This window comes from Bufo gargarizans, chromosome 9 (genome assembly GCF_014858855.1).
Source record: "Bufo gargarizans isolate SCDJY-AF-19 chromosome 9, ASM1485885v1, whole genome shotgun sequence".
Taxonomy (NCBI): domain Eukaryota; kingdom Metazoa; phylum Chordata; class Amphibia; order Anura; family Bufonidae; genus Bufo; species Bufo gargarizans.
In genome coordinates this window covers 17,810,233-17,830,017 of record NC_058088.1, presented here as the reverse complement: position 1 = coordinate 17,830,017, position 19,785 = coordinate 17,810,233, and the positions used below count along the sequence as shown (strand labels likewise).

Below are 19,785 nucleotides of genomic sequence, written 5' to 3'. Positions count from 1 at the left end.
CTTTTTTCTTGCCATAATACAAATTCTAACAGTCTATTCAGTAAGTAAGGGCTATTTGACCATGAAGGAGAGTGATGGGGTGCTGCGCCAGATGACCTGGCCTCCACAGTCACCAGACCTGAACCCAATCGAGATGGTTTAGGGTGAGCTGGACCGCAGAGTGAAGGCAAAAGGGCCAACAAGTGCTAAGCATCTCTGGGAACTCCTTCAAGACTGTTGGAAGACCATTTCAGGTGACTACCTCTTGAAGCTCATCAAGAGAAGGCCAAGAGTGTGCAAAGCAGTAATCAAAGCAAAAGGTGGCTACTTTGAAGAACCTAGAATATGACATATTTTCAGTTGTTTCACACTTGTTTGTTATGTATATAATTCCACATGTGTTAATTCATAGTTTTGATGCCTTCAGTGTGAATCTACAATTTTCATAGTCATGAAAATAAAGAAAACTCTTTGAATGAGAAGGTGTGTCCAAACTTTTGGTCTGTACTGTATATATATATATATATATATATATATATGTATGGGTCACCATAACACGTGCAACCATCATTTTAAGAAAACCTGATTTGTTACCACGAAGTGTAAGTAAATTCGGATTTGCTGCGAGTCATAGTTTTTGGACTGAATTCTGCTTCAAATGCTTTGCTTCAATAAACACTAATTGTGGCCATTAAAGATATTAAATATTAACGGTCTATCCTCAGGATAGGTCATCAATATGTGATTGGTAGGGGCCCAACTTCCAGCACCCCACCAATCAGCTGTTTGAAGAGGCCACAGGTCTTCCTAAAAGATGATTCAAAAGATGAAAAATGCCAAGGTCATTAGAGACAGCCACAGTCTGTGGGCTGCACCCTTAGTCATTGTCAAGAAAAAAGATGGTAACATCAGATTCTGTGTGGACTACAGAAAGATTAACAACATAACCCACAAGGATACCTATCCTCTGCCACCCATAGAAGTATCCTGGGCAGCACTGGGATCACCTGCCTCCTTCTGAACTCTGGGCTTAACAAGTGGGTACTCACGAGTACCTAGGGCCCCTGAAGGCTGAGAAAATACAGCATTTACCAACCCATGGGCCTATTTGAATTCAACTACATGCTCTTTGGACTTTGCAATGCGCAGGAACCTTCTACAGACTAATGGAACCTTTCTTGGACCACAAGAACTTGAAACTGTTCTTCTGTCCCTGAATGATGTCATTATATATTGTAAATCTTATGAAGACAATCTATAAAACCTGGTCAAAGTCTTTGAAGTTCTCATCAAGCATGGTCTCAAGGTCAAGCCTTCCAAGTGTCACCTGCTGAAACAAGAAGTCAAGTACCTGGGAAATGTAATCAGCTTTGAAGGTGGTAGACCTGATCCAGAGAAGATAGCTGCAGTCTAGAACTGGCCTACCCCTACCTTACTACAGTGAATGAGTTGCAAATTTTACAACACCAGTTGTATCCTACACCAACAACAATCCACTAGCACATCTGAGTACATCTCCCAGCTGAAAGCTCTAGTAAAAGAGATGGGTCTCATGTCTTGCAAACTATGACTTTGCGGTCAACTACAGAACAGGCTAGTCCAATGAGAACACATATGTTCTATCTCTTCTGCCCACTGAAGAAGATCCTACCTAAAATGATGACCTGTGGTAATAAGTAGATATGCTGGTCTTCTACAATTGATTAGTCCAGCAGAATTCTATCACAACCAAAGATAAAGACAAAGAAATCAGCTCTCAACAACAGAAACATCCAGAGCAACAATTAGAAAAAGAGAGGTGTCTCAAACTCCAAGCTAAAAGCCGAGTGTTAGGAGAATTACAAGACTTCTTTATCAGCAGAACAATGCCACAAAGAATCCATCAAAGAAATGCAGAACAAACCAAGTTGAGGTGACAGAGAAAACATCTCTTTATGCAACGAGGGTTGATGTTGGGAACGCTAGACCAGGGGCGGACACAGACAGCAGAGGGCCCCTGTGCAAAGAATGTGCCTGGGCCCCCTCCTCTCCAAGCCAAGTTCTCAACATAACCAATTCCGTCCTAACATTACTTATAGCAATACAAAACATACAGTGTCACCGTGATTTTGTAGTAAAAAGGTCACAGAGAGGCAAAGAGCATTATCAATCATGTAATGCTCCATGTCTCTGCTGTTCGGAACGGTGCTTGGCTCTCTTTCACGCAGCGGATTACCCGCACAGGATCCGCTCGTGTGAAAGAGCCCTAAGCCCAATGCATGGCTACACTCACCCTACCTCATCCAGGATGTCACTGGCGTCGGCGTGATGTCCGCTGGATCGAGAACAAGGTCCCTGTGGTGATAGAGAAAAAGAAAAATCACATAAGGAAGGGATGGTGACTGCCCCTGTGAAATCGCCAGCAGAGGGCACTGTGTTGGTCCTGTAAGACTGAGCCATGCCAAATTGCCAATGTATAGCAAGGTAATCTAGTGCTACCATACAGTACTAATGCCCACATTGTGGCCCCTCACAGTAATTAAGCCGTCAAAATAGTTATGTCCTCCTTGTGGCCCCTCACAGCAGTTATACCTACATATGTGCCCCCTCACAGTAGTTATGCCCAGATATGTGCCCCTCAGTCGTTATGCCAGATATGTGCCCCTCACAGTCATTATGCCAGATATGTGCCTCCCTCACAGTGGTTATAGCCAGATATGTGCCTCCTCAGTCGTTATGCCCAGATATGTGCCTCCTCAGTAGTTATGCCCAGATATGTGCACCCTCAGTCGTTATGGCCAGATATGTGCCTTCTTCACAGTCGTTATGCCCAGATATGTGCCTTCTTTCCAGTCGTTATGCCCAGATATGTGCCTCCCTCACAGTCGTTATGCCCAGATATGTGCCTCCCTCACAGTCGTTATGCCCAGATATGTGCCTCCCTCACAGTCGTTATGCCCAGATACAGACGTGGACAAAATTGTTGGTACCCTTTGGTCAATGAAAGAAAAAGTCACAATGGTCACAGAAATAACTTTAATCTGACAAAAGTAATAATAAATTAAAATTCTATAAATGTTAACCAATGAAAGTCAGACATTGTTTTTCAACCATGCTTCAACAGAATTATGTAAAAAAATAAACTCATGAAACAGGCATGGACAAAAATGATGGTACCCCTAACTTAATATTTTGTTGCGCAACCTTTTGAGGCAATCACTGCAATCAAACGCTTCCTGTAACTGTCAATGAGACATCTGCACCTCTCAGCAGGTATTTTGGCCCACTCCTCATGAGCAAACTGCTCCAGTTGTGTCCGGTTTGAAGGGTGCCTTTTCCAGACTGCATGTTTCAGCTCCTTCCAAAGATGCTCAATAGGATTGAGGTCAGGGCTCATAGAAGGCCACTTTAGAATAGTCCAATTTTTTCCTCTTAGCCATTCTTGGGTGTTTTTAGCGGTGTGTTTTGGGTCATTGTCCTGTTGCAAGACCCATGACCTGCGACTGAGACCAAGCTTTCTGACACTGGCTAGTACATTTCTCTCTAGAATTCCTTGATAGTCTTGAGATTTCATTGTACCCTGCACAGATTCAAGACACCCTGTGCCAGACGCAGCAAAGCAGCCCCAGAACATAACAGAGCCTCCTCCATGTTTCACAGTAGGGACAGTGTTCTTTTCTTGATATGCTTCATTTTTTCGTCTGTGAACATACAGCTGATGTGCCTTGGCAAAAACTTCGATTTTTGTCTCATCTGTCCACAGGACATTCTCCCAGAAGCTTTGTGGCTTGTCAACATGTAGTTTGGCATATTCCAGTCTTGCTTTTTTATGATTCGTTTTCAACAATGGTGTCCTCCTTGGTCGTCTCCCATGTAGTCCACTTTGGCTCAAACAACGACGGATGGTGCGATCTGACACTGATGTTCCTTGAGCATGAAGTTCACCTTGAATCTCTTTAGAAGTCTTTCTAGGCTCTTTTGTTACCATTCGGATTATCCGTCTCTTAGATTTGTCATCAATTTTCCTCCTGCGGCCACGTCCAGGGAGGTTGGCTACAGTCCCATGGATCTTAAACTTATGAATAATATGTGCAACTGTACTCACAGGAACATCTAGTTGCTTGGAGATGGTCTTATAGCCTTTACCTTTAACATGCTTGTCTATAATTTTCTTTCTGATCTCTTGAGACAGCTCTTTCCTTTGCTTCCTCTGGTCCATGTCGAGTGTGGTACACACCATATCACCAAACAACACAGTGATTACCTGGAGCCATATATATAGGCCCAATGGCTGATTACAAGGTTGTAGACACCTGTGATGCTAATTAGTGGACACACCTTGAATTAACATGTCCCTTTGGTCACATTATGTTCTGTGTTTTCTAGGGGTACCATCATTTTTGTCCATGCCTGTTTCATGAGTTTATTTTTTTACATAATTCTGTTGAAGCATGGTTGAAAAACAATGTCTGACTTTCATTGGTTAACATTTATAGAATTTTAATTTATTATTACTTTTGTCAGATTAAAGTTATTTCTGTGACCATTGTGACTTTTTCTTTCATTGACCAAAGGGTACCAACAATTTTGTCCACGTCTGTATGTGCCCCCTCACATTCGTTATGCCAGATATGTGCCCCTCACAGTCGTTATGCCCAGATATGTGCCTTCTTCACAGTCGTTATGCCCAGATATGTGCCTCCCTCACAGTCGTTATGCCCAGATATGTGCCTCCCTCACAGTCGTTATGCCCAGATATGTGCCTCCCTCACAGTCGTTATGCCCAGATATGGCCCCTCTCACAGTTGTTATGCCCAGATATGTGCCTCCCTTACAGTGGTTATGCTAGATATGTGCCTCTCTCACAGCAGTTATGCCAGATATGTGCCCCATCACAGTCATTATGCAAGATATGTGCCCCTCACAGTATTTATAGCCAGATATGTGCCTCCTCAGTAGTTATGCCCAGATATGTGCCTCCTCAGTAGTTATGCCCAGATATGTGCCCCCTCAGTCAATATGGCCAGATAAGTGCCTCCCTCACAGCAGTTATGCCAGATATGTGCCCCTAGTTATGCCAGATATGAGCCCCCTTACAGCAGTTATGCCAGATGTGCCCCTCACAGAGGTTATGCCAAATATGTGCCCAATGCCCATAGTTACGCCAGATATAAGCTGCCTTATAACAGTTTTGCCAAATATGTGCTCCTCACAGTAGTTATGCTAGATATGTGCCCAGTCCCCATAGTTATGCCAGATATGTGCCCCTCATAGTAGTTATGCCTATATATCTGTGCTCCCTCACAGTAGTTGTTTTACCCAGATATGTGCCCCTCACAGTGGCTCTTTTGTGCCCCCTCACTTTAGTGGTTGCCTCCTGTTTGCAGCTTTATGGGGGGAAAAAAAAAAAAATAATACTTATCTTCTTCCCTGATGACAGGCTCCCACACTCACATCGTGCTGCTGGCTGTGCTGGAGGCGGATTCCCGGGCCTTCAGCGCTCCGCCCACAGCCAGCAGTGCAATGTGCGGCCAGCAGGGGGAGAGCCTGAGCTCTGAATATCAGTGAAGCAGGGAGCAGAGAGGTCTCCCTGCTCCACTATAGAAACTAACAGCCTGACAGTGACGAGAACTGCCGGGCAGGGTGAGTGCTCCCCCTCCTCCTTGCCTCTGTGCCACCTGTTTGAAGAGCGCTCTGACTGGGCCCGGCATTCTCACTGTACTTCATGCTGGGCCCGGTCAGAGCGCTCCCATTACATGAGAGTGCAGCGGGCCCCCTCCCCCGCCAGGCCTGTACGCCCCTGCTTGGGCCCCCTAGGAACAACTGGGCCCGGGGCAGCTGCCTTTGCCCCACTTTAATGACGGCCCTGGGAGTTTCTTATCTCCCCCCTGCAGCCGGTAAGAAGGGGCCCCCTCCTGCTCTGGGCCCCTGTGCAACCGAACCGGCTGCACATGCGGTATGTCCGCCCCTGCGCTAGACCCTAATACCAGTTATTGGCTATATCAAATTATTGTACCACATTGAAAGGCCAGAGTAGTCCAAGAAATGTATCATGACAGATCAGGACACTTTGAGGTACAAAAGACTGAAGCTACCATACACCAAAGATTCTATTTGATTGGAATGAAAGGAGACATTAAAAACTGGTGTTCAAAATCCTCCACTTGTGCTCTTGGAAGAAATAAAAAGCATGATCTGACAGGTCCACTACAACCAATGCTCCTTTGGAGATAGTAGCCAATGACCATATCAATCTAGAATCAAGGTGGTCAGGATACACCTACGCCATGACCATAAGCTATTATTACACCAACTTTGTAGCTGCTGTACCTGTAAAAGACTTAAAAGGGGTTGTCCGGGATTGGGGACATGGGTGTACATGTACAATGGTCCCCTAAATATTACATTCATGCCTGTCCTTCCCTTACCAGACATTTCTGATGGCCCTTTTTCACTTCACAAATTTTCAGCCGGAAGTGCAGTTTCTATCACCATCAGTGACGTACCGGGTTCCTTTCTGCATAGCGAAGCCTCTTCTTCCACTTTGCAAGGAGCCCGGTGACGTCACAGTCAGCCTCTAATTATTCTAAGCGCATGGAGGGGCAGTAACTAGGCGGCAACAGACCCCGCTAAGCCACGTTCCTTTGGTCCGGTGACGTCACTGGGCAGGGCGCATTCTTAGCAAGGAAGGAGGCATTTAGGGGCGTGACTAAGGCGGAGGAATAGTTGCGGCAGGAGGCGGCATATGATTTAGGGGGGGTGGCTGCACGGAGGAGCAGGCACACACTCGAAACAACGCGATGCTGCGCTGCGCTGGGACCCAGAAAGCATCGAGGCAGTAAGTTACCGCACACAAACAGAGAGGTAACCAATCAGTGGGGGACTGTAGGAGCCCTGCTGAAGTGTAAAAATACCTAAAAACATCTGGGGGGACCTTCAAACCGCTATTAATAGTGATTTAACTGTTTTGGTTTTTTTTATCTTGATCCCGGACAACCCCTTCAACAGCCAAGACTACTGCATATGTATTCTGTAAGACCTTTATATTGCCATATAGATGCCATAATAAGATCCTTACAGACTAGGCTAAAAGATCTGCCTTTTAGTCTCAACTATTCCAATAATTATGTTCACTTCACAGCTGCCATAAACTCAAACAGCTTACCACACTCAAGGAAAAGGTCTTTGTTAAAAGATTAACCACACTCTCATTGAGATGCTGAGAGCTGTACCACCTGACATGATTAGCTGACCTTGCTAACTAAACGTGTGTACCTCTACAACAACACAATCCATTGTTCTACTGGTTACATATGATACTACCTCAAGTTTGGCCGCAAATGTAGACTACCAGCAGACCTCACTTTAAATGCATCAGGTCCTGATGCTATATATCCATTCCCCTGATGCCATAGATAAGTAAGTGAACATCAAAAACACCTATAAGACACTCATGAAACTGTTCAGATCTATATGGCGAATGCATGCCAAAAACAGCAAAGAGACTATGACTAAACTACCAAAGTTGGTGATCATGTATGGCTAAAGAATAATCAAAGTACCAGCAAATTGGACAGTAAATGGGAAAGATAGCCATACACTATAACAGCAATTCCACATCCTGGAATAGACATCTATGAAATCATTAAAGAACACCGCAAGTAGTATACCAGAAACAGTTAAAACTGTGCCTGAAAGAAAATGTTCCAGAACAACAACCTGAAAAAATAGAACCATCTACTCCTGTCCAATCACCAGTGCCACTTGAGAAACAACTATTTGATTCAGATAATCTACATTGGTTCCCAAAGCCTTTGATCATTTTCCTTCTTCCAGTTGGACAAGCACCAGCCCAACGTCAGCCTGAAGATACTCCTCAAAGAGAATCTCCCATTCTTCTAGAAGAACCAAGTTATCTTGGTTCTTCTAGAAGAATGTTATCTTGTGGCTGTATTTTTTATCTTTGAGGACTTTGTCCCAGTTAGTTAGGCCTATGGCCTCTCTTAGGCTACTTTCACACTAGTGTTCGTCGGTCCGCTCGTGAGCTCCGTTTGAAGGAGCTCACGAGCGGACCCGAACGCAGCCGTCCAGCCCTGATGCAGTCTGAATGGAGCGGATCCGCTCAGACTGCATCAGTCTGGCGGCGTTCAGCCTCCGCTCCGCTCGCCTCCGCACGGACAGGCGGACAGCTGAACGCTGCTTGCAGCGTTCGGGTGTCCGCCTGGCCATGCGGAGGCGTGCGGATCCGTGCGGATCCGCCCAGACTTACAATGTAAGTCAATGGGGACGGATCCGTTTGAAGATGCCACAATATGGCTCAATTTTCAGGCGGATCCGTCCCCCATTGACTTTACATTGAAAGTCTGGACGGATCCGTCCGAGGCTATTTTCACACTTAGCTGTTATATGCTAAAAATAATGCAGACGGATCCGTTCTGAACGGAGCCTCCGTCTGCATTATTATGATCGGATCCGTTCAGAACGGATCCGATCGAACGCTAGTGTGAAAGTAGCCTAAGTTGGCAAAATTTAGCTTTTTTGAAGTTTGGTATTTTTGTTCCTCCCTGAAGAAACACTCTATTTAATGACAATTGGAAGGTTATTACTTTATGGTCACTATTCCCAGGTGTCCCCCAACCTGGACATCTGTCAGGTCTATTGGTTAATACTAAGTCCAGTATGGCCGTCCCTTTAGTCGGGTCCTGAACCAGTTGGGAGAGGTAATTGCCTTTGGTTATTGCCAATAACCTGTTTCCTTTATGAGATATACAAGTTTCAGTTTCCCAGTCTATATCTGGGTAGTTCAAGTCCCCCATAATAACCACCTCATTATGATTTGCCGCCTCGTCTTTCTCGTTTAGTAGTAGATTTTCTGTGGACTCTGGTATATTAGGTGGTTTATAATAAACTCCTATTAGTATTTTATTATTGTTTTTAGGCACACTAACATATGGAGTACGTATTTAATGTCTAAAATCAAACAACAATTACACTTGTGAATGTATAAATTAGGGTAAAAGTGCAGGAATAAAAGCTAGCAGCATATATGAACCAAGGTTAGTATCCACTGAGGTAATAAAATGTCTATATGACAGTAATAGCAGGTCTTCCAGTTTCAAAAAAGATACACTTAATCACGTAATCTAAAGTCACACACTTAATACAAACACACACTGGAAATCAAACACGCGAACGCTCACAAACTCACGTTGTTTGTCTACTTGTATAAGTGCAGGTCTCAAACCAGACCGCTTTTTTTTTCCAAAAAAGCTGCTGTTGAACTTTATCTGAAGGTCTGGACTCAAGTTATTTCTTCAAATCCCTTAATTATTCCCCCTATTTATTGCTTCAGAGCCAAAGCCTGGAGCCAGCAGTATCCAGGTAGGAGCACCTTGACACACACAAAGAGACATTTTAGGTCGCACTATACCACTCAGCATTCCTACTAAACCTGGGTCACGATATAGAAGGCCCTGGGGGAAGGCTGCCCATTGCATAATTCCTAGAAAACCCAATTTCCAACAACATTTACATGGTTCCAGGAGAGATGGAAGCCCACTACTGGCATGCTGGAGAAAGTCTGTAGTGAACGGGCCTCAGACAGTGTCATATGTATAGATACTAGATAAATCTTATAGATTCAAACTTGAATATAATTATTAGAAAGCAAATGTAACTCTGCTTGCTTTTCCTGCAGACCCATATGCCTTCCATGTACATCGGGGACATCCTGGGCTTTAAGGAAAATAAAGAAATCTGTAACATGCAGTGATCACGGTGAGTGTCAGAAGGAAGAATTTAACAAGGTAGATTTGTGTGCTTCCAGCTATAGACATGACTTCACCTTCAGGTCTAATATTATGTTCTAATTCATTTTAAACTATATTTATAGGGATCGATGCTAATTTTCATGACACAAAGCCAAATTCTCTGCATTCTCTGCCCTGGTGTAAAATAATCCAGATCTGGCTATCTATAGCTTCCACTTGGAGAACCTAATTGAAGACAGATTTATCATTGAGTTCAATGGGAGTTGCATTGATCTGTTTTCTGTTAGCTCCCCCTAGTGGTGGGTGACAGCAGACAAAATCTCTAGGTCTACAGTCTAAAGTGCAATTGAGTAGAATGGAAGCGTAGTAATCTGAAATAAAAAATGGAAAAAAAACTAAGTCTTTGTACCCATAACATTTTATATTATCTAGAAAAGGAAATCCTCTCTTCAGAATTGGTGAAGGCCATGTTTTTTGCGGAGGAAAGTAGAAATACGTTGGAGAGGAAGGATGTGTTGATAAAGCGAGGGAATAAGGTAATGAGTATGTTTTGTGTTGAATACGGCCACAAATCCCATCCTATTGATTTCTATGCCGCTGATTTGAATTCCTGCATTGCAGAAGTGTTAGCTCTTGGCTCGCATTTTGGACGGATCAGTCAGTGCGTCAGAAACAGATCAAAATAAATATGAAAAATTGAAAATTAGGGTCCTATTTACAGATGAGCGAATCGACTTTGGATAAAACATCAGAAGTAGATTTGCATAAAACTTTGTTCTAATACTGTACGGAGCAGGAGCTCCGTACAGTATTAGAATGTATTGGCTCCAATGAGCCAAAGTTACTGCTTTGCGAAGTCTCGCAAGACTTCACGTAATAACTTCATGAATAAATTTGTACTGTAAAAAAACCATTTCCCGAACTTATTTTCGGTTCCAAGGTAGCACTTTTCGGTTCCAAGGTAGCAGTTTTTTTTACAGTACAAATTAATTTTTTAAGTTATTACCCAAAGTCTCGCGGGACTTTGCGAAGCAGTAACTTCGGCTCATCGGAGCCAATACATTCTAATACTGTACGGAGCTCCTGCTCCGTACAGTATTAGAACAAAGTTTTATGCGAACCGACTTTGGATGTTTCATCCAAAGTCTATTCGCTCATCCCTAGTCATATTTTTCAGCCTGTATATATTGTCTGTGAACATATCCTTCAGTAGATTCCTTAAGAGTATTAGGGCTCATTCACACAAACGTATGAATGAATCCGCATCCGTTCTGCAATTCAGCATTCAGAGGTGATGTGAAAGTGTTTCAGTAAAGCTGTACATGTGTGCTGAGGTCTTAAACCCAGAATTATGGCCATCCAAGAGTGGACTTAAAGGGATTATCCACCATTTTTTTTTTAAATATAATCAGTTCTAAATAAAAAAGGTTCTGTTTTTTTTTATATATCTTTACAGTGGACGAGTTTTGTTTTAGTGACGCAGAGCTTTTATTTCCGCTGGACAGGCGTAGATTGAAAGTATAGCATGCTGTCTGCCTGCAGCCACCACTAGAGGGAGCCAGAATGGGCTACACTGAACTCAATGACGCTTTATGCAGTCAGTTCTTAGACTCCCTCTAGTGGCAGCTGCTAGCACATTTTTGCTTAGTGTACCTAAATCTTGAAATAAACTTTTTAAAAACAATTGTTCTTGCAATATGAATAATTTTCTTATATAATTTTATTAGTATTTTTTACTTTTCTTTGAGAAATATATAGGGGGACATTTATTAAAACTGGTATTTTAGACGCCGATCTTAATAAGCCACTCCGCTGGCGGTTGATCCGCTAGGCCACCTAAAAATGAAATTATTATCAAATGTGGAGATTTTGCATTGTACAATCAAGAGTTTTCATTTGCAATGGCAACTTCTCTTCTCCTCCACAGAGACAAGCCTGTCTAGATGATACCCAAAAAATTGATAAATTCAAGGATATTCCAGACATTAGAGACGCTGTGACTGACAATTTCTTATGTACGGGGGGAATGGAACCTCAGATGGATCCACAAACCTGCAATGGTAAACATTCATATTCTTTTGTCTTAGAACTTCCTTTAGGTGTGTTCATGACCACAACCCACCAGTAACTTAGTATTATGGTTACCAACTGAATCCCCCATCACCTCCCTACGGCATTAAAGGGAAGGGGTGAGGAATACCAAGAGGGCAGCTTGAGGAAGAGGTAGACTCCCTAACTCCAGAGCTTCTGGATGTCAATTAAGAATTGAGAGATACTCGGTCATCGTTTTTTGAAGGGCCTAATGCAACCCAAAGACCAGCTGCTAAATACATCTGAGCCTCCTTTTCTTCTTGTTCCAGGTGATGGCGGAGGTCCTCTTATTGTGCAATATAAGCAACGCTACATTCAGGTAAGGCATTCCCTGCATGCATAGAGGCAGCCCCTACGGTCTATGGAGGGGAAGCCACCAGCACAGGTTGGATGTGTAGTACCCCAGACCTGAGGGTAGAGTAAATTGTTTTGTTATGTATGATGTATTTTATTGTTTTACTTCTGGCTGTAGCTACCAGCAAGAAATGGTTGGCAAAGGGTGACAAGGAATAGGGCTAACCACCCTGATCCTCTCATTTTGGTAGAGTGGGCATCAGGGGTCAAGTCCTGGGAAAAAAGTGTGGGAACTCTTCCAAGATCCACTGCCACCCCGAACCCCCCCCCCCCCCCTGACCCCCGCAAAAAAAAAATATGTATATATATTTCGCAGAAAATTCAGTGCAACATAAAACGTAAACAAAAACTGGAATTTGCGCTATATGTCTGTTCAGACATAATTCGTCTCTTTCATATTATAAGCTCCCCTTATATATAATTTACTTACAGTTCTGAAGACTCAGGGGTGCTGGCTTGGCCTCAGGGGTGCTGGCTTGGCCTCAGGGGTGCTGGCAGGCTTGGCCTCAGGGGTGCTGACAGGCTTGGCCTCAGGGGTGCTGACAGGCTTGGCCTCAGGGGTGCTGGCAGGCTTGGCCTCAGGGGTGCTGACAGGCTTGGCCTCAGGGGTGCTGACAGGCTTGGCCTCAGGGGTGCTGACAGGCTTGGCCTCAGGGGTGCTGACAGGCTTGGCCTCAGGGGTGCTGACAGGCTTGGCCTCAGGGGTGCTGGCTGGAGTTTGCTTGAGGCTCCGATGCCTATCACTGGTATATTCAAATACAGGCCTGCAGTTGGCAGCACTTCATTGGAATATACTAAATGCTGTATTCTGTAATGGATAAAAATACAAATGATTGCTTCTTATAGTCACTTACGGTGACTAAACCCTTAAGGACCCTCGCTGTACATGTACGGCGCTGGTGGACGTGACTTAAGGACCAGTGCCGTACATGTACGGAAGGCTGATCGGGCGGGTGCAGGAGCTGCGCCCACCCGATCAGCGGCACGGACCCGGCAGTCACTGACAGCCGGGCCCCTGCTGCATATGCCGGCATTGGTGAAAACACAGAAGCCTGAGAGATGCAGCGATTAGGCTGACAGCTATTGCAGGTTGTATTGCAATGCATTTCAGAGGGGATCAGACCCCAGAAGTTGAAGTCCCAGAATGGGGCAAAAATAAAAAGTTTAAAAAAAAGTTTAAAAAAGTGTTTTCCATAAAAAAAAGTTTCAAGTAAAAAAAAAAAATCCCCAAAATAAAACACAGAAAATTGAAAAAGAAAATTGAAAAAAAAGAAAACCAGACATATTGGGTATCACTGCGTCTTTAACGACCTGCTTTACACAAATATTACATGATCCACCCCCTCACCTGAACGCCGTAGAAAAAATAAAATAAAAACTGTGCTAAAACAATCATTTTTTTGTCACCCTACATCACAAAAAGTGCAACACCAAGCGATCAAAAAGGCATATGCCCCCCAAAATAGTACCAATCAGTCACCTCGTCCCACAAAAAAAGAGCCCCTACATAAAACAATCAGGCAAAAAACTATGGCTATCAGAATATGGAGACACTAAAGCATGATTTTTTTTTGTTTCAAAAATGCTTTTATTGTGTTAAAAGTGAAAAAAATAAAAAAGAAGACATATTAGGTATCGCCGTGTCCGTAACAACCAGGTCTATTAAAATATCACATGACCTAACCCCTCAGGTAAACACCTTAAAAAAAATTTAAAAAACGGTGTCAAAAAAGCCATTTTTTGTCACCTTACATCAAAAAAAGTGTAATAACAAGCGATCAAAAAGTCATACACACCTCAAAAACATACCAATCAAACCGTCATCTCATCCCGCTAAAAATTAGACCCTACCTAAGACAATCTCCCAAAATATAAAAAGAAACTATGGCTCTTAGAATATGGAGACACTAAAACATGTTTTTTGTGTAAAACTTAAATAAATAGAAAAAGTATACATATTAGGTACCGCTGTGTCCGTAAGAACCTGCTGTATAAAAATATCACATGAACTAACACTACAGGTGAACACCATAAAAAAAAAACTGTGTCAAAAAAGCTATTGTAATACCAAGCGATCAAAAAGTCATATGCACCCTGAAATAGTACCAGTCATCTCATACCACAAAAAATTTGACCCTACATAAGACAGTCACCCAAAAAATAAAAAATAAACTATGGCTTTCAGAATATGGAGACACTAAAAAATATATTTTTTTCCAAAAATGCTTTATTATGTATAACTGAAACAAACAACCAAAAAATATTTGGTATTGTCGCGTCCATAACAACCTGCTCTATAAAAATAGCTCCTGATCTAACCTGTCAGATGAACATTGTTAAAAAAAAAAAAACAGTGCCAAAACAGCTATTTTTTTGTTACCTTGCCTCACAAAAACTGTAATATAGAGCAACTAAAAATCATATGTACCCTAAAATAGTACCAATAACACTGTCACCTTATTCCGTAGTTTCCAAAATGGAGTCACTTTTTGGGAGTTTTTACTCTAGGGGTGCATCAGGGGGTCTTCAAATGTGACATGGCAACTTAAAATTATCCCAGTGAAATCTGCCCTTCAAAAACCATATGTCATTCCTTTCTTTCTGCGCCCTGCCGTGTGCCCATAAAGCTGTTTACGACCACATATGGGGTGTTTCTGTAAACTACAGAATCAAGGTAATAAATATTGAGTTTTGTTTGGCTGTTAACCATTGCTTTGTTAGCGGGGGAAAAATTGATTAAAATGGAAAATCTGCCAAAAAAGTGAGATTCTGAAATTTCATCTACATTTTCCTTTAATTCTTGTGGAACACCTAAAGGCATAACAAAGTTTGTAAAATCAGTTTTGAATACCTTGAGGGGTGTAGTTTCTAAAATGGGGCAATTTACGGGTGGTTTCTATTATGTAAGCCTCACAAAGTGACTTCAGACCTGAACTGGGTTTTGAAATTTTCAAAAAAAAATTAAGATTTGCTTCTAAACTTCTAAGCCTTCAAAAAAAGAACAATGTCATTCACAAAATGATCCAGTAGACATATGGGAAATGTAAAGTAATAACGATTTAAGGAGGTATTACTATCTGTTTTAGAAGCAGAGAAATAAACATTTTGAAAATTGCTAATTTTTTCAGATTTTTGGTAAATTTTTATTTTTTTATAAATAACAATGAAATTTTTTTACTCAAATTTACCTTTGTCATGAAGTACAATATGTGACGGAAACAATCTCAGAATGGCTTGGATAAGTAAAAGCATTTTAAAGTTATCACCACATAAAGTGACACATGTCAGATTTGAAAAAAATGGCCTGGTTCTTAAAGGGGTTCTCCGGGAATTAAGAAAATGAAAATACGTAAATATAACTTTATTATAAATATATTCCCAAACACCTTTCATTAGTTATAATGGTTTGTTTTGTCTGGAGAGCAATGATTAGGAGAAACAAAACGGCCACTGTCCTATCAGTACACACAAAACCTGTCACACAGGATGAAAAGTTACTTCACACTGAGCTAAAGAGCTGCCTCATCCTCCTCTCTGCTCTGCTTGTCAGGGATAATACAGTTTAATATGATATTTAGCTGAATCTTTGTGGGAATGGAGTTCATGAGGAGACATGAAGTACAGAGAGGACGGACAGGACAGACTGTGATAATATGGGGCTGTGGTAATGGAGACTGCATACAAGAGCTGCTGCTCATTAGCCTCATCTGCTCATGAACTCCATTCCTACAGAGATTAAGCTAAAGATCTTATCTGTATTCAGGATTATAATACCCGACAGGAAAAGCAGAGAGGAGGCAGCTCTTTACCTCAGTGTTGTGAAGTAAAAGTCCTCCTGTGTGAGTGGACAGGTTCTGTGTGTACCAATAGGACAGCGGCCATTTTGTTTCCCCTAATGATTGCTCCCCAGTCAAAACGAGCCATTATAACTAATGTAAGGTATTTGGGAATATATTTATAACAAAGTAATATTTAAGTATTTTCATTTTCTTTTATCCCGGAGAGCCCATTTAAGGTGAAAAATGGCAGGGTCCTGAAGGGGTTAAAAAAGTAGAAATAAAAAATAAATATATGTGTATCTATACAGTAGTGTTGAGCCAATCTTTTGTGCTGGATCTTCAATCAAGATAGTGCCATCTGGCTCTTAATGATCAAATGGATGAGGTACCGTAAGTATGATTTTTATTTTTTTTTTTATTATACACTTCAATATTAAACTCAGATGCAGCGATCCGTTTGGTTGCATGGGCTCAACTGAACCTGCGGAATGGGCAACACATGAAGCTACGGTGGGCCGATGGGGGTAGTAGTTCATTTACTCATGGTTAGCAGAGCCTCCCTGGGCCGGCGTGCAGTGATGGGGAAGACGGCACTAAATCCTCCGGAGCACTCACTATTGCAGGGAATACCAGCCAAATGAAAGTTGAGGTGCCCTTGATGGTATAGGGGTTTAAGGTGCTTTGGTGGCTGGGCCCCTGTGTCCTTGATGCCAGCACCGTATGGTGCAAATGTTGAGAGTAGTAGAAAGGATGAGGAGTCAGTTGTAGTAGAAACAGTTGAACATTTACTGAATCAATCATCTCAGGGCAGTTGGTACAGTTCAGCAATACAGCAAAACCAATAATCCAGATGTTGGTTTAACTAGGAATTTACTTATAATGGGTCTGTGTCACTACCAGAGCTTTGAGACGTTCTCACAGCTCTGTTTCTCCACCCCTGTGATGATGTCACTACTAGAGCTTGGAGGAGTTCCCTCTGCCCTGTTTCTCCGCCCCTGTGATGAGGTCTTTACTTTCTGTTTCCTTCCTCCCAGCTGTCCCTCCTGTGTTTGATTTCGCTGCTTTTAAATCACCCCTCCTCCTTTGTAGAGGTGCGGATTATACTTTTCATTTGAGCTGTATCTCTCGCTTGAGTATCTTCACCTGTGTGATATCTTTTCACTGGATCTGTGTTCTGCTGAAGCAAGTACTCCGGATATTGTCTGCTGACTTTGGATCTGTTTTCACTGCAGCTGCAGCTCCTTTAGTTAAGTGTTCAGACATTGTGTGTTTCTGTTTCTTTGCTGACTGGATCCGAGGCGACACTGGCTCCGTCCATATACTGAGCAGGGCACCGGTGGCCGTGCCCCTTCCACTATTGTAGGGGTTTCAGTGGTCATCAGCCTTAAGTACGCGGGCATGTCTCGATCCACCTTCTGGATCTGGACATGTGCTTAGCAGCTTAGGGAGAGCTTTTAGGGTCTGACAGGGGTCACCCTTTATCCTCCCTAGTTTGGGTCCGGTCAGTTGCTATTCACTGTGTAGGCTCTTGTTGCTCACTTACAGCCGTGACAGTCTGGCAATTGTCAGTGGAGGAGTTCTCTTAATGCTGTTACTTTACAGGCAAAGAATGAGTAAATTTGCACTAAGTCAACTTTCTAGCACTCAGGTACTGAAAATAATGGTTTACTTACTTTTATATTGAGCAACCCAATAAGGGTGTTCTCCCTCGTGGCAGGCAAACTCTCTGCTACATTATTTCATGCAGGATGCTCTCCTGAAATATTCAGGTCCACTATGTCCCAGAAGGCGTTTTAGTGGAAAAGTATAATTCTGCGCACTAATTATCCAGTTGTGTCCAGGTACCTTTAAGTTCCCCCCAGTCACTGGTGCTTGTGAAGTCCCTTGGCTAGACTCAGCTCTAATCTTCACTAGACTTGCTTTATATTCATACTTAGACTTATTGTCCTCTGCTGGGCTGCAGTAAACTCTTGGTTTAATGTCCAGCAGTATTGATCCCTTTAAAACGTAACTTTTACTCTACGAATTATAAAATAATACCACCGTAGTGGTTCACCAGTGAAAAAGTGATAAGACAAACAACAATAATCATAAATACAAAGATGTTCCTGGGAGCTAGTCATAAATACACTTATAGAGGGGTGAGTGAACACAAGGCAGCTGAGGGGAGCAGTGGGCAAAACTATACTCTCCCTATGCTCACCCTGGCTATAACCTCAGCCCAGGGACGTCCCCTGGTGGTGGAGACTCCCTGTCCTCGTTCCTGGGCTGACTGCCCTGCGTTTACCCTCCTCTCAAAAAATATCAAAATGTGCTCCCCAGGAAGCTGACGGGTGTATTAATGTGTCCCTGGTAATTAAATACTCGCAGGGCCACTATAGTGGATAAAGACCAATACAATAAACAGGTGAATTAGATACATGTCACCTTTAAGCATACGGGACAAAGCACTGGGGCATCAAACCGGTGCGTTCCCAGGCTGGTTCCACAAAAGCCCCTACGCGTTTCCCCTATTACTAGGTTCATCAGGGGGCATACATGGTCAGAGATACAACTATCAGAGTGATAAGTCAAAGATACTTAAGATATAGTTGAGGTAACAGGACCAGAGACGCAGATGATGTTAAGCATAGGACCAAGGGACCCGTTTGATATGTCCCACCTGTAAGAGATAAAACACATTCTCAGTTCAGGTGCTGGATATAATATATATATCCCCTGTATCTCCTTTAGACCAGCACTTACTTAATATCCTGTGCAACCAGGAGGCTAAAGGGCCCATATGATACGGGCCAATACTTCACCCAGGAAGCTGTGAGCAAAAGGTCAAATATAGTGTGAAACACGCTACATGCTGTGATGATATCAACTCTCAATAGATGGTCCAAACTTACATTTAAGCTGCGTCCTGGTAGCGTCCTGTTCCTCCTCTCATTCACATTCGCTCTCATTCCCCTAAATACCCACTTACCGGCTGTGCCGAGTTCGCGCTAATTAGCATGCAATCAGCCTATGCCAAAAGGTGAGGTGTCGCAGCCGGCGTCACTTCCGGTCTGTGAGCCATATGCACATGTAGAGATTCGTCCCTCCAATAGTTAGGGGCGTACCCCCCATCACTAGGAGCCGGCCGGGTCAGGTGGAGCGCAATCGGACACAGCATCCGGTTGCGTGGAACGCACAATCACGTCACTTCCGGTCCGTGCGGCGCCTCTCCCAGGTGGAACGCATAAGGCAGCCACATCCTGTTCTGTGGAACGCAAGGTCGCTCCACATCCGGTCCATAAGGCGAATCGCTTACAGTAAATAAGGATATTATATCAGCAAAGGCGGCCCAGCAGGCAGGGCGACGCTCAATACATATATTGATACGGCCAGCCTCATCTGGCATAGTAGTGTTTATTGTGGCATTCTAATAATAGGGGAAGAGGAGTGAGGTGTGAGAGATGTTAATAGTTCACTCTTATACTTTTCACTTTGGTGTATTCCTATGATAAAGGTAACACCTAAAACACATTGGATGACTAATGTGCAGTCTGGATACTTTTAAGTTGTATCCTAATTCTTTTATCTTGGCTATTAGTGAAGTTACCGAAGTGGCGTTATTTTTTAGACAGAGAGACAGCAGAGACGTACATCAAGATAAAGAGGCCCCCCCCCGGGGATGGATCACAGGAAACAAGAAAACGTAAGTCTCTCATTAATCCCTAGTGGTGCCTGGGATCTAAAGCGGTGAATCCATACGCACTCTTTTTTGAGGATTTTACGGTCCCAGTCTCCGCCCCTTGGTGATACTGGGATGGTTTCCAGGACCGAAAATCGCAGACATCTAGGAT

General features: G+C 43.0%; 1 protein-coding gene across 1 annotated transcript in view; it reads left to right on the top strand.

Annotated features, from left to right (window-relative positions):
• The window catches only part of LOC122946789 (complement factor B-like), an 86,955-nt gene that overhangs the window by 47,390 nt on the left and 19,780 nt on the right, over window positions 1-19,785 (top strand). Inside the window, exons 14-17 of the mRNA XM_044306599.1 lie at window positions 9,656-9,735; window positions 10,161-10,264; window positions 11,656-11,788; window positions 12,089-12,138. Of these exons, the coding sequence (XP_044162534.1) occupies window positions 9,656-9,735; window positions 10,161-10,264; window positions 11,656-11,788; window positions 12,089-12,138 (367 nt within the window). The remainder of the gene's footprint in view (window positions 1-9,655; window positions 9,736-10,160; window positions 10,265-11,655; window positions 11,789-12,088; window positions 12,139-19,785) is intronic.